The sequence below is a fragment of the Pteropus alecto genome, unplaced genomic scaffold, assembly GCF_000325575.1.
Source record: "Pteropus alecto unplaced genomic scaffold, ASM32557v1 scaffold14, whole genome shotgun sequence".
In the NCBI taxonomy this organism is placed as follows: domain Eukaryota; kingdom Metazoa; phylum Chordata; class Mammalia; order Chiroptera; family Pteropodidae; genus Pteropus; species Pteropus alecto.
In genome coordinates, this window is record NW_006436810.1 from 10,112,226 (window position 1) to 10,126,738 (window position 14,513).

Genomic DNA, 14,513 nt, shown 5'->3' on the forward strand with positions numbered 1-14,513 from the left:
AACAAAAGTACCCTTTAGTAATGAGTACGATGTCCTTTATTCAAGAGAAAACCATCACGGGCTGGAGAGTGCGGAGCCTCATAGCAGGGGAAAGCTCCTTCTGCGGGGTTCCGGGCAGGACGCCACCAGCGAGGCGTGACAAGGGGCCGCATGGCAATGGCGGGATCGGCTTGGAGGTGGGGAGTTCGGGCGAGGCCAGCAGGCCCTGTTTTCCAGGGCAAGGCGAGCTAGCTAAAGCTGAGGCGAAATAGTGTGATGGATGTAGGGCAGGTCACTTGACCGGTGTTTCCAGTAAGTGCAGGCTGGTTTAGGTTTAGATTTGTGGCATGGGCTGGGCTCCTGGGGCGGGCCCTGATATACAGATTGACTTTATCAAACTAAAATTGATGAAGCTGGAGTGGCGCTGGGTGCTGACAAAGGGCAGTGTCTCACTGAGGACACACTGTCTCCCTGGAGAATTCTCTTCTTGGATCCTGTTAGAACTGAAAGCTACTTCGGAGGAGGCCACCTGTTCTAGCCTGGGCTCTCTCTACAGCAGACCTTACGCCTAGGATTCATGGAAAAGCGAAGGCACTGCCCCCAGGGGAAACAGGAAGGGCACAGGGAGGCAGGACGAGGGAGGAGAAGAAGCCAAAGGAGGGTGGGGTCTCAGGTGACATCCCAGACTCAGCCTGACCCCTCCAAGAGCTCCGGGAGGCGACGCTTCAGAGTCTGCACCACATCACACAGGACAGGCTTTTGTGTTCCCACATCATATCGTACTGAAAAGATAATTTCTTCATATCATCAAATGGTGCTAGGAAACCCAACTATGCAGCATGGCCAGGGGACACTTAGCACACTGATTGAGGAGCTAACATTTGCTAACGACAGGGCTAGGCACTGGGAAGTCAGGGGTGGATATGACATTGTCTCTGGCCTTGAGACCTTAAGCAATCACGGAAGCATAGAACCACACATTTCAAAACTGGAAAGAGCATGAAAAGTCGTGTCAGTGGAAAGGGTGTTGACCTAAAGCATTTGGGTTTAATTTAACCCTTACGATTTGTTAACGGTGAGGCAAATCTCTTGACTATTCTGTTTCCTCAGCTGTAAAACATATTCATCCTACTCAGTCACTGAAAACATTAAGTAAAATAATGTGCATTTAAGTGTTTTGTAAATTGTATGGGAAGATTACAGTGTAAAGAAAGGGAAATCTGTAAAAGTTAAGTGACCTACCCAATATCACACAGCTATCAGATGTCAGTATAATACTCAAGTGGAGATAATTACCACTGATACTTCAATAATAATAAAAACGATAGCAGTAGTAGTAATAATAATAATAGTAATAATAATAATAATAGCTGCTTATTATGAGTAGACATTCTGCCTAAGGCTGCACCTAAATTATTTCATTTACAACAATAATTTAGTTTTGTATATGGAACATGTTACTGTTTTCAAATCTCTTTATAATTATACAAAAGGGTTATAATTTATAACTCTTTTCATGGCAGGGGAACACTCCTTCTGCGGGGTAAAATACTTTATAATTTTACTTTATAATTTTATCTCGAGCCCTTGGAACTCATGAGCATGATTATATTTTCAATGACTATATGAGAAATTTTGGAAGTGCAGGATATGTGCTTAACTTTCCACATCAATACAATAAGGAGAAAGAGGATCTTACTTCAAGATTATGAAAATCAGGCAACACAATTTCAATATGAGTCACAGATACAGGCTAAAGGGTCATGACTTTGCATTAGAAAAGTGTGATGACCAAAGATTTTGCCTCGATGGTGATGTTTTCCCAAAATTTTTGAAATGGGCTTTATGTGCTCGTGACTAGGCAAACAGGAATTTGCTAGATTTGTTAAGCAGTTGTAACTCTAAGAAATGGTTACAGATATATACATACCCAAGTGCTGTGTGAAGGTCTAGAACTTTCCTTGCGTAAATAGCATGAATTTATTCTCTGTTCCTCCATGTATTTGTGTTTCTTAGCACCACTTGATGAGAAGAGGCTAATACAATATGTAGCTGATTCTGATGAGGCCAAGAGCCACTGAACGCTGAGAAGTGTCTACTTCTCAGGAAAATTAAATCACTGTAACTAATACCATCCCCTACCAGTGTGTGGAAAAAGGGAGCCACGCTTTCATAGTAAGGCAACAAGCACGTGGGTGTGTATATTGAAATCACCAAGAGACTTGATTGACGTAGTGTTGGAGGGGTGATAAGAGCAAAAATCACTGAGAAATTACGTATTTTGGGGGAATATTCATTCCTTTAACTCAGACTTCAGATAAACAAGAGCTTCAAAGGGATAAGTTAAATATCTAGAACCAAATATCAGGGGGAAAAAAAGCTACTACGAGTCCAGACTTGATGGAAATCCGAGATGTTCCGATCTGTGCATGATCTCATTAGCCTATTGACTCCGATGTCTAATACATAAATCATTCAAATTGTTTCTTTCCCTGAAGCCAATATTCTTGCCAACCCAATGTAATCTATTACCTGGGATGTGGTGTTGAGCAGCATCTTAAAAAGTTTTCTTTTCCATTAAAAGTTCTGTTTACTTCTGTTTGTAGTCAAGTATCCAGTACAAAACTTGGAAAACTGAGGCAAATGAGGTAGCTTCCTGCCTTCCCGAGTCCTCCTCCTGTGGCCTTAACACTTACTACCTTTTCTGAGCTCTTCTGCTTCTTCATTAGTACTTGACACTTGCTCACTGCTTAGAGCTTGGGATCCCAGCTCCCATGTTCTGAGATTCACTAAGCTGTTACGTGCCTTCGCCCAAGCCCTGAAGGGGAGGAGGTATTTGCCCTTCCACGGGCCTGATTCCTTCTGTGCCATTAGCCAAGGTCAAGGTGTCTGTTCCTTTGGCTTTGGAGTCCTCCCCTAGCACCTGCCCCTGAAGTTTTCCAGTTCCTCGACCCAGAATCCCAACATTTGCCTCAGACCTATTCAGGGGATTCACACTTAACTGCCCCCTGTCCTGGAAAATAAAGTTTTCTACCCTCATAGAGAAGGTGGAAGAGAAGGAAAGTCACACTTTGAGGCTATGTCAGTAGTGTTAGGGAGGATCAAAACTGGGGTACAAAAGTTTGTGTTCGGTTTAGTTCAAAAAACATTAAGTAGGCATCCCCGATGAGCACATATTACACTAAGTATAAAAAAATGAGATGCACAGTTTCTGCTCCAAAGAGCCTTACTGGGGGGAAAATATGTAACACAGAACTTTAATAAAATTTTCTAAGTACAGCCATAGAAGTAAAAGTGGTAGTAACTATTAAAGCTAACAATTTCGAGGACTTACTATGTGCCAGATATCAAGATAAAGACTTATCAAGAATCTTGCATTTCATGTGAGTGGAGAGGAAGGCAGGGACCTGATGACAGGTGGCCTTGGCCTCATGTGAACCCAATTAGGATTTTATACTGTATTGAATGGGGACTCGTTGAAGAATTTGAAGAAAGTGACATGGTTGGGTTAGATTTACATTGTAAATAGATCAAGCCTATGGCTTAAGGGACAAGACACTAGAGACAGGGAGATCGGGCCAGAGCCAGGGCAATAGGCTTAGAGGAAAAAAAGAGGAGAACTTTGGTGCAAAAAAATATTTCAAAATTAAAATTAGTGAGATTTGTTAAGTGACAAATACGAAAGCGAATAAAGAGAAGAGTCGAAGACGTCACCCCGATTCTGGCTTGGGTGACTAGTAGGCACACGGGAAGTCGATGAGGAGAAACAGGTGTGGGAGAGTGCTGGTCATATTGAATCTGGAGTGGCCATAGGCGGTCAAGTGGGGATGTCCAGTGGGAGGCTAGATTTAGCGGTCTCGAGATGGGGGAGAGGTCAAGGCTGGAGATAGAGCGGTGGGAAACTTTCTTGTCTCCTTTCCTTCTCTCCTCCCCAGTCACCCACTCATTTCATTTAGGTTCCCATATTCGTGTCCTTGCATTCCAGGTCCTATGACTAAGTGATAGGAAAAGAACTGAGCAATAATTTCCTCTTCCTCTTCCTCATTTTTACACAAGTCTAAATAAGGCTGTCATGATTTGAAGACAGTGTAAATTCTCTGGTCCAATCCTATGATAAGATGCATCACCATCTCACAATTCATCTAATTTTTCTTTGGCATTTCCTTCCTAGAAATCACGGGATTCCCCCAGTCATTTTATATAGCCCCAGATCTGAAGTCTCTGTGTGAATCATGCGTGTATTTTAGTAGTAAGTGTTTATTGGTCTTAAGCATTCTTAAGACCAATAAACACTTAATGGAAAACTCTCAATGGAAAAAAGATACAGAAATCTGTAAGAGGGTAAACAGAAGTAATTGACATCTGGATTTGGAATGTATTCCATGACGATGCGGTTTTATTTGGAATGTATTCCACGATGATGTGGTTTTAGAAGGTAAACACCTTCTAAGTATATTTTATGACCATTAACGTTGAAATATATTACTTTTACTAGGCATACAGCATTGGCTGAGATGTACTAGGAATATGTTAGGCTAAAGATGCGTTAGGTAGTATAATAATCCATTCATCCGTAAGTAATCCGCACGGATAATAGAGAGTTGAATGATGCATTTGTCGTGGTTATGAGTTCATTATTATATTATTGAACCCTAGAAGGAAATGTATCACTGTAAGCAGAGAGTTTCACCTGGTGGCTAAGATGAGTGGATTCATGATTCACAGTGCATTCTGAAGCTGCTCTGAAAATGCAATTTCTCTTTATGTGCTTTTGGCATGATAAGTTTTAGGCAGGTTATTGGCTTTTTCAAATAGTTGACTCACAGAACACTGGATATCTGCTCCCACAGTCTGCCATCCACCCGCATCTATGTTGGGGTTATCACTTGGCAACAAGATAAATACTCTGGATGAGGTGTTACACTCCCTAACAAAGCTTGTTTCATGTGCAAACTTTCTCACACTCATGGCTGCCCCAGGGCAATATCTTAAAATAGGTGAGGTTTTGCTTTGTGTTGAGCTGGTTTCCAGGACTGTCTATCTCTGTGGCCTAGGTTCACTCTTATTCAAAGCCCTCATTCTTCTGCTTATCCTCCTGACACACCCCAAATTCCTTCCCAGACCACACTGACTCCACCCTCTCTGCAGAAACTTAGGTGGTACACGTCTTATTTCTCCCAGAGCCGTTAACATGTGATGTTATTGGTAATTGTAAAAGAAGATGTTTATTCTCTGACACAGCTATTTCGAGAAATATATATTAGAGGGTGTTTTAGTTAAGGTGACCCCAATTTCTCACCTTAGAAGTGACTTCTTTCACATACATTTGGTTCTGCTCACAGAAAACAGTTATTTAAAATTTCCAGAGCAAACCGTGCTGTCCGAATACTAAGGCTAATTCAAAATCTTTGTCCAAGATAAAGTGTTTCAATTTCTTTAAATGAAATTCATTAATAACATAAAATCATTATGTGGAATTTTATGTCAAAACGAGAGTTCCTTTTCAATCCTACAATTATATCATGCTTTGGATAATTTCAGTGGTGACATAATGGCTGATGTAGAGATGATATATTTTTCTAATTTGTATATTCCCCGTCTACCGGTAAAGGGTAATTATGGAAGTATCAGGGGTTACTCATTCAAAGTGGAGAGGAGAATAGAGATACTTTGCAATGTGCATAAGTAAGTCATTTAGCAAACACATAGTGAGCGCCCAGAATGAGCCATGTGCCTGTCCTAGTCATGGGGGAGACTACTGTGGCTGTGCAACTCACGGTGTTTGCCATCTGGCAATGAGGCAGACGCTGAGTGGTTAACGGTACAAGCCATTCGTTCGGTCACAGTTGGATGGGTGTTTCAGAGAAAAAGCAGTGCATGCTCTCTCCCACTTAGAAGATTAGAACTTTATTCTCCAAGTTCTTTTCTTATTTTGGGAATCATTTCTCCTTTCTACATGACTCGCTGTAGTACTACTGGGAAGAAAATAAACACTCTGGTAAAGATACTTGGATAATGTGTTTCTGATTTTAAAGGTAACGCATGTCTATCATGAAAAATGGGGGAAATTTTTTAAAGTATAAAGAAAATAACGACAGACATCTAGAATCAACCATCCAATGATAACCAGTGTTCGCCTTTTGACATGTTTTCTTCAAGTCATAGTTCTGCATATATTTTACTTATACAGTTGAGGTCATACTTTATATATAATTTTTTATCTCCTTTTCCACTTACGATGATCTCATATACATTTTCCAAGGATAAGAAAATGAGAAGGTGAAAGTCTTTCTGTTTCATTATTCGCAACTTCCGTAGAAGTCACCTGTCCTTCAGCTGTTGCTGTTTTAGGTAGTTTGAGGGACCACGATCCTATCTATTTTGTAACTGTAAGGGACGGTTTGTGGTAGCTGTGCTCTTTCTTCTACTTGACCTACTGACTGGGTTGCTGTCGTGATCTCCTAAGAGGCATCTTATCCTCTGGGTTCTTCTTCCAGAATTTCCAGATTTTTCTTCTTAAAGCGCCACTTTTTTATGAGTCACTTCTCTTCTCCAGAGTTCGCGGTCGTCTGCTTTTAGATTAGACGGAGTCAGAGGCCCCTGAGACGCTGCCCCCTTTCCGCTCTCTCCCTTCCCTGTCGCACAGACTCTGCTCTAGTGATCTTGCCTTCCCATGTCTCTAATTTTAGTGCTTTTCCCTGTCAATCTTCAATTTTTAAAATTTATCTCAACTCTTCTTGAGGTCCTAATACACATTCTCCCTCCACCCACGACACTTCCTACCATTGGAGCCAATCAATTTGGCCTTTAATCATAGATTGCCTTTTACAACTTTCTCTAGTTGTTTGACGTGTCAATGTCTTCTCGTCTTATGCCAAGTTCATAAAATTGCTCTAATCTAGGCAGGAAGGCAACTCTTGTACCTGGCCACCAACCATCGCTCTGTTATTCCAGCTAACACTATAGAGTACTTACCGTGTGAAAGATAATAGGCTAAGTACTTGATAGGCATGATCTCATCTATCCTTCACAAAAGTCTACCCGCTTAGGAACGCTTTTGGCTGCAAATGACAGAGGATCTAATGTGTCTAACGATACTTAAACAATACAGACTATTATTTCTTATCTCATGTAACAATTACAACAGGAGCAAAACCCGGAGGTGGGTGGTTTCCACTTTGGTTTAGGAGTTCTCTGCTGTCAGAGTCTGGTTTGGCATCTCTGCAAATCTCTTGGCCTGCTTCTATTGTTGCAGTATGGCTGTCGCATCTCCTGGCATCGCATCCTCAGATGGCCATGCTCAAAGTCAGGTGGGAGGGGATGGTGTAAGATAGGGAGGTTCTCTTTGCATCTCTCTCTCTTATCGGAAAGGAAAATTTCCCCCAAACATTTCCCAGCAGGCTTCTCCCACATCTCATTGACCAGACTGGGTGATACAGCCACCCCCTAGATCGACAACTAGGCTTTCTTCTCCAAGATCCATAAATCTCTGAATCTTAAATAAAATCAGGGAGAAGATAGCAAAAATGGGCTGCTTTTGCATAGGCAATGAACGGTATCAGCTATGTAGCATTATTGGGAAATTAAAGCTCAGAGAGGTTGAGAAATTTGTGCAAGATTATACAACTAACAAGTGGCAAAAAAGAGATTTTGAGTCAAACCTTTCTGAGTCTCTTGGAATTCACAGTTTTGCTTAACACACTCTATGGCCCTTTCAGAGAGTTTTAACACCTTACTCAATTCATCAAAAATATTTAGTAAGCACCTGCTGATGCTCAGCCCTGTTCTCGCTGATGAAAGGAAATTACGTATAGAATCTAGTTAGAGATTGAAACCCAACTCAGATGAAATGGCTAGAATATACAAGATTAATTAATTAATCAATCAACAGTCCATTATCATATTGCAAGCTCAGCTCTACGAGGTGAAGTTCTGAGTATCAGGAGTTCACTGAGAATTGTAGAAGTCAGACTGGATTTCATGGACGTTATGAGGCGTGAGATTCAGATCTGTAAGGAGAAGGAGGCATGACTTTCCCTTCAAGAAGAACGTAAGGGAAAGCAAGGAGAAACAGAAACAGTAGAGCTTGAAAAGTGAGCGAAACAAAGTTCTAGGCGCATTTGCGATTGGCTGAGCTGCCTGTTGAGCTGCCAACATGTGATTATAGAACAGCTGAACACATGGTTCACACAGACACTGCCAGAGGGAGACTCCTGCCACTCTGTGATGTTCGCACGACGACAAAATTGCCTAATGATGTATTTCTCGGAATATATCCCCATTATTAAGAGGCACATGACCGTAATTTGGCTTTCGACTGCCAGACACAGTTTCTGAAGAACTCATCTATTCCACTGTCCCTCTAATAACAATGAGGGCTTCGGGATAAGTAACCCCATTCATTTTTGACCAGAGACTTACATTTGCAGGATGAGGTAGGGATAAATTTGGCTCTGTGGACTACAGACAGGCTGAGAAGAAGCTCACACAGAACTAAAATCCACAGTCTTGGTTTCGCTGATGCCCCAGATTGTCAACCCAGCTTTCCATGTACAGACATGGAGCTGCCACAGCGGCTGAGAGGCAGCATGATGCTTTTTCATTCTCTTCAATCCTATCTCTTTGGAGATTTCCTAGACGTAAAAGTAAAGTGAAGAGAAGAGAAGCCATCTTTACAATGTGTTGCAAACAATTTTCAATAAACTCTAACAATATGAATATTTTCAGACTCAAATTGTATATCATCATGCATATCTTTTATTTACTTTAATTCCTCAAATTCCTTTGGTTGTATGTAAAAACCCAGCGATTTTCTCAATCAAGTTTTCAACATCTCAATTTCCAATGAACACCTATGATTTACCCAGAGTTAAAGATTAACTTAAAGCACATCATGGGTTTTCACTGTTTAATGAAAGATAAGATCTTTCTTCTAAACAAGGTCAAATATTAAGTGTTTTGGGTGTGGCTATTGACAGGAGATTAGGGTGGAACCCAGAATTATTCAGGACATTATAGCTTGAGAAAATGTAAGGCATTTTAAAATATAGAATTTCTAAGAAAGAAAACAATGATCTTCTTTTTCTTTCCATGCCATAGGGTCCCTGGGGAGTTGCCTAGAGTCTATATATGGAGAAGAGTCCATTGCCTTTATGTATTGCTAAGATAGGAGGGATACTGTGGAATTTGGTATTATCCTTGAGCACAGGTGCAGAGGGGTCACTTGAAACTGGGACCGACAGGTTTTAGCTAATTTTAACAGGCATGGGTAGATATTGCCAAAGCCATAAGTTTCTGAGTGACATCATCCTCCCCCAAAATTTCTTAAACGGTGCCTTAGCAAACAAGTATTTTTTACTCTAGTGATGTCTTTCTGAATCACTCAAAGGATACAGGTTAGAAAGAGAGAGAGAAAAAAAAAAGTCTGTGGGCGGGGCCAAGCTTTATAAAACCAGTCATCACCATGTCTGAACTCTAACAACTCTCAGAGGACCGTTTCCTGTCATACAGCACCTCAGAAAATAAGGTATTTCAGTGATTTCCACTGCCATCTCTATGAAATGTGCTTTCATTGTTTCTCTTTCTTCGTACTGGTATTATTAACAATGAAAATTAAAGTGTGGGATGTTTTTAGAGGATGAGCGAAACTTTAGTGCTGTTCTCTTCTTTAGTTGTTTGCGTAACTGAAAATATTCTAGTTCAAGATTTGAATTACATTAATAGCAAGACTTAGTCTTGAATCTCAGAAGCCAGCAAATGCCTATGTACCATTAACCAAACCCAAAAGTATGTTTGAGTTGGGATGTCAGTTTTATAGAACAGGACAGTATATATATATATATTCTTTACTAGTGAGTGTTTTGACACTGCATTTGATGGGACTATCTAGGTTAATTAAAATGTGTTAATTTAAGCAACTGAAAGTAATCTGTAAATTGTTTATAATTATTAAAAAATTAAAAGATGATTTAGTGTCCATCCAAAATAATCAGAAACTGTAGAAATTAAGCAAACTTCTGGGCTGGGTCAGTTCAATAATCGATCAATTTACTAAAAGGGAGAAATTAGCCAAACTTGTTGGATAGACTGAGGTAATAGTTCAATAAATAATTTAGCCCCTCATAAAATGACAATTATTCCTTATGAAAGTCATCAAAGAACATAAATTGCGTTTAATTTTGAGGGGGAAAATCTGGTAATTTTGGGTGGGACATTTCCTTGAAATGATTGTTTTCTCTTTGGGCTCACTGATTTTTCTGGTCAATTTCAAACTATTTGCCCTGTGTAGTCACATAAAAATTGTTTTAAATACCACAGCAAATTCAAATCCAACGTCCAGTGCCAGAGGGAAGGGAGACTGTGGTAGTGTGCTGGTGGTACCTCCCAAGTTCTTGGTGACCTGTGCCAAGTTTCAGTGGCACATTTGTCAACTTGTGTGTCAGGAACTGCCACAGACACATGGAACCCAGCCTCACATTTGCTTTCCATCTATTCATTCCAACATTCATTAGGAGCATAATATTTGGGAGTAAATAAAGTTGTATAACTTATTCTGATGTTAAGAAATTCACAACAGGTGTTACCTGTTCTGGGAGATTATGTTATTTGATGTTGCTTTGTGGCTTTAATTTTACATTGTCCTAGGCAGATTCCCACCCAAAGATAAGGCGTGGACTGGTCTGAGGGTCAGGAAACGCTGTACACGTATGCTGTCATAGATTTCTAAAACTATACATTTCTCAAATCTTTTTTGAAAGGTTTGTAGAAAAATCCCTGGACTTGGAATCAGAAGACTGAGACAGTGGTATGCTTTGAAACGAACAAGCTGTGCAATGTACATTTTCATGTTTTCATTTGTGTGACAGGAGTTACTGTGGGCAAGTAATTACACAAATTAAACAGAACAACTCAGTTGAATGAATTTGGTAACTTTCACAAATATCAGGTAGTATTTTTTATATTAAATACAGTTAATTGCCCCTTAGGCGTGTGCGCATTTGGACAGAGTGAGTTTCCAAAGCCGACCTGGGCTTGATTCCTGCACCCCCGCATCCAAACTCTGTGAACTCGTGCGAGTTACTTAACCTCTCCGCGCGTCAGGCTGTAATCTACACTTACGATGAAAGTGATGGGAGCTGCCTCCGGAAGGGCTATGAAGATTAAATGAGAAGAAGAGGCGGAAAGTTTCGGGGACAAGTTTTACTTAAATGACTATTTTGTCTTCATAAAATGCAATCGGGTGGTGTTTCAAACGGGAAATTTTGATGCAAATTGCAAACTTTCTGAAAAAGAATTGGTCGTGAACCAAGTGTTTTAGAAGGTTAGCGGTGGATTAGGCAGAGAAGCGCCTGCTGGCCGTCAGTGGAGAGCCCTGCTGAGCAGAGACGGGGCAGCAGGCTTGCTCACCCGGGGACCTCCCCAGCTCCTCCCCAGCTCTGAGCAACCACTGTCACAGAAGATTTGCTGTGAAATGTTGCATGTCAGCATTGTTTGATATATTTATATATTTTGGTAATTGCAGGGTGTGTTATATAAGCCATTGTGAAAGCACAACATGCAGTCAGAAAGATGATTATTGGCCAGTACGGACAGATACCCACATGCACTTGGGTGTGTCCGGGCATTTGGCTCCATGTGAAGCCTTAGGTCTTGGAAGGTGTGTCTGTTATTTACCTTCAGATGGTCGATAAGTGTGTGTGTGTGTGTGTGTGTGTGTGTGTGTGTGTGCGCGCGCGTGCGCATGTGTGTGTCGCATGCCCAGGATCACCCCTGCAGTGTTCTCTGCTAGCAGGTGGCTGGAGAAGATGGAGGCCTTTCCAGCACTTTCAGTAATGAACTCCTCAGCACAGGAAGCTCTCTCGTAGCAAGGCTGTGATATGCGTGTGGGTGGAAGGAGGCAGATGCCCGAGGTAGGACTGAAAGTCCCAACCTCCAAACAGTGAGTCTCAGTCCCTTCCAGAAGCAGAGAATTGGAAAGAAGATTGATCATCTCGATTGGATCCAACAAGGATAAGTGTGCGTGTGGCATGCATGTGTTTGCAAGTGTGTGTGGTATTTGCAGATAAGCATAGAAGTTGGGAGCATGACCTGGGGACCACCCACCTGGCTTTAATTCCTAGTCTTCCCCCTTATAGTCAAGTGGCAATGGTCACTTTTCTTATCCTCTGTGTACAGCAGTTTCTTTGTAGAAGGGAATGAGCAGGGCCCTCCTCAGCATTTTGGTAAGGGTGAAATTGTAAGTACAACAGCATCTCTTGGACTGTAGGAGTTCAATAAACGCTATTTATTGTTATTGCTATTAGGATCATTATTCTCTGAAGTTCCACTACTCATCATTTAACTGTTCACTGCATCTCAGGATAGGCTACGTAATTTGCAGAATCCAGTGCCAAAGGAAAATGCAGAACTCCATGTTTAAGATTATTGAGAATTTCAAGAAGGTGACAGCAGAGCCCGTTACAGCAGCATAGGTCACATGACCATAATGCCGACCTGGCTCTACCTCACGTTGTGTCATGAAGGGAGAATAGAGAGGGAACCCTGCCCTGTGCAGGGTACGGCCTGTACTACCCTGCCGACACCACCCAAAATGCCACATCACTTTTTAGAGCTGTTCTTTCTTCCTCGCTTGCCTTCCAGGTTGAAACAATGGAAGACCTCTATGTGGCAAACACAATTTTTGCCCTCAACTTCTTCAAGCATCTGGCAAATACCAGCTCTACCCAGAATCTCTTCTTCTCTCCATGGGGCATCTCCTCCACCATGGTTATGGTCTACCTGGGCGCCAGAGGCGACACCGCGGACCAGATGGCCAAAGTGAGTTTCTGTGAAAGCTCCAGATCAGGACTGAACGATTCCTGAACTGAATAGTAGACTTTCTCTAATTTTGTGCTCGAGATATCTTGAGTATAACAAGGTTAGCAATCATCACGTGCCATTACAACACGAGTTTCTTAGATTCAAATCTGCAAAACAGCCAGACCACAAAAACCCTGAACTGTCAATAGTGGAAGACACATTGGAGCTCCTTACCCCACAAGGCTGGAAGCTATGAATAGTGACTACATCTTACCTTTTAATAATATGTGTTTATATATTTCAAAGTACTTTGCGTGCTTTATCTCCTTTGGTTTTAAGACGTGTGTCATTCTGTAGGTGGGGAGACCGGCCTCGTGAAGGAAGCAGCTTTCTTAGGTCTATGCTTTCCTCACTCCTGGCTCAGGCTCCTTTGATGGCTCGGCTAGAGTGCTGTGTCTGTTCCCCACTTGAGTAAAGAATTCCTCCTAGTGCTTTTCAGAGAGAGTCAGGCAGAGAAAAAATGGTCCCAGAGCTGTGGTCACCACGCTCTTGGAGATGCACAGGGAGCGATGTTGACTTCTGGAGACCTCACCGTGTTATCAACCTCGCGAGATCATGTCAGCAACATGGGGCCTGGCATGACAGTCAGCCTTCAAAATCCAGATGGACAGGGTGTGGGGAAGCTGGCTTTCTTCTTTGGTGAATGGACACAAACTCTGTGAGGGACCCTTTACCGAGTCTGGGGCCTTGAAACGACATTGAACCTCTTCAACCACACACTGTGAGATTCCTACGGGATGAATTCAACACATTTAAAACTCATACGATTCTGTTACTTCCTAGGTCAGTGACCCAGACGAGGTCACCATATAATTAAAATTCTGTCATATATACATGTACGTGAACAGTAAAATTGAATGCTTCACGTACAGGCTCTGGTTCTCACAGGCTTTTTGTCACACCAAGATGCCGCTGGCTACTTTCAGGTTTCCCACAAGAGTTGCACCGGACTGTGTGTTTATGGATCCTTCCCAGGTACATGGTGACCCATTTAAGATGGGCCTTGTGAGAAGTGGTTCCCAGAGAGTGTTGGCTAATCTCCTCGCCGGAGGAAAGGGGTTGGCTTTATCACTCCCTGTGTTTGTGGCAGTTTAAACATCGAGACTCAGTTGCTCAACTCTGATGCCAGTAACATTTTGAAATATGCTCCTTTCCCTTTATTTTCTCTGCCTTCAAAAAGTAAAGACAGCAAACTGCATTGAAAACTTCAGAAAACATTAGAGTCTCAATCTCTTCGATGTGAAGAGATCACTAGCAATCAAAAGCAATATGTTTTGAGGCAAATGCTGAAGAAAGGACTCTGGGTTGTTAAAATAAAAAAGATTAATTTTGATACCAGAGGAAAATGAGCTTCTGGGTCATTCTGGGCGTAATCCAGCTTTTCTATATCTGGAAAGTGCTTGAGCACGTGAAACCAAGAGATTTTATATTGTTTTCTTGTAACTCTGCTGCAAAATTTTAAAATATAAAGACGAATTTCGTTAATTTGCTACTAAAAAGAAAGGGGATAATCAACTCTTTGGTTTGGAGGAAGAAACATGGACTTTGGGGACAGACACGTCTGTGTTGGAGTGGAGGCTTTGCCACTCGTTACGAGGTGGGCGAGTGAAGGCATTTAAGACAGCTGAGCCTAGAGATGAATGGCTGGTATGTAGATTTGTATAAAATGCCTCGTG

General features: G+C 41.7%; 1 protein-coding gene across 1 annotated transcript in view; it reads left to right on the forward strand.

Moving 5' to 3' along the window:
• Window positions 1-9,470: 9,470 nt before the first annotated feature.
• The window catches only part of SERPINB2 (serpin family B member 2), a 12,434-nt gene continuing 7,391 nt past the window's right edge, over window positions 9,471-14,513 (forward strand). Inside the window, exons 1-2 of the mRNA XM_006913725.1 lie at window positions 9,471-9,505; window positions 12,619-12,795. Of these exons, the coding sequence (XP_006913787.1) occupies window positions 12,628-12,795 (168 nt within the window). The 5' untranslated portion in view covers window positions 9,471-9,505; window positions 12,619-12,627. The remainder of the gene's footprint in view (window positions 9,506-12,618; window positions 12,796-14,513) is intronic.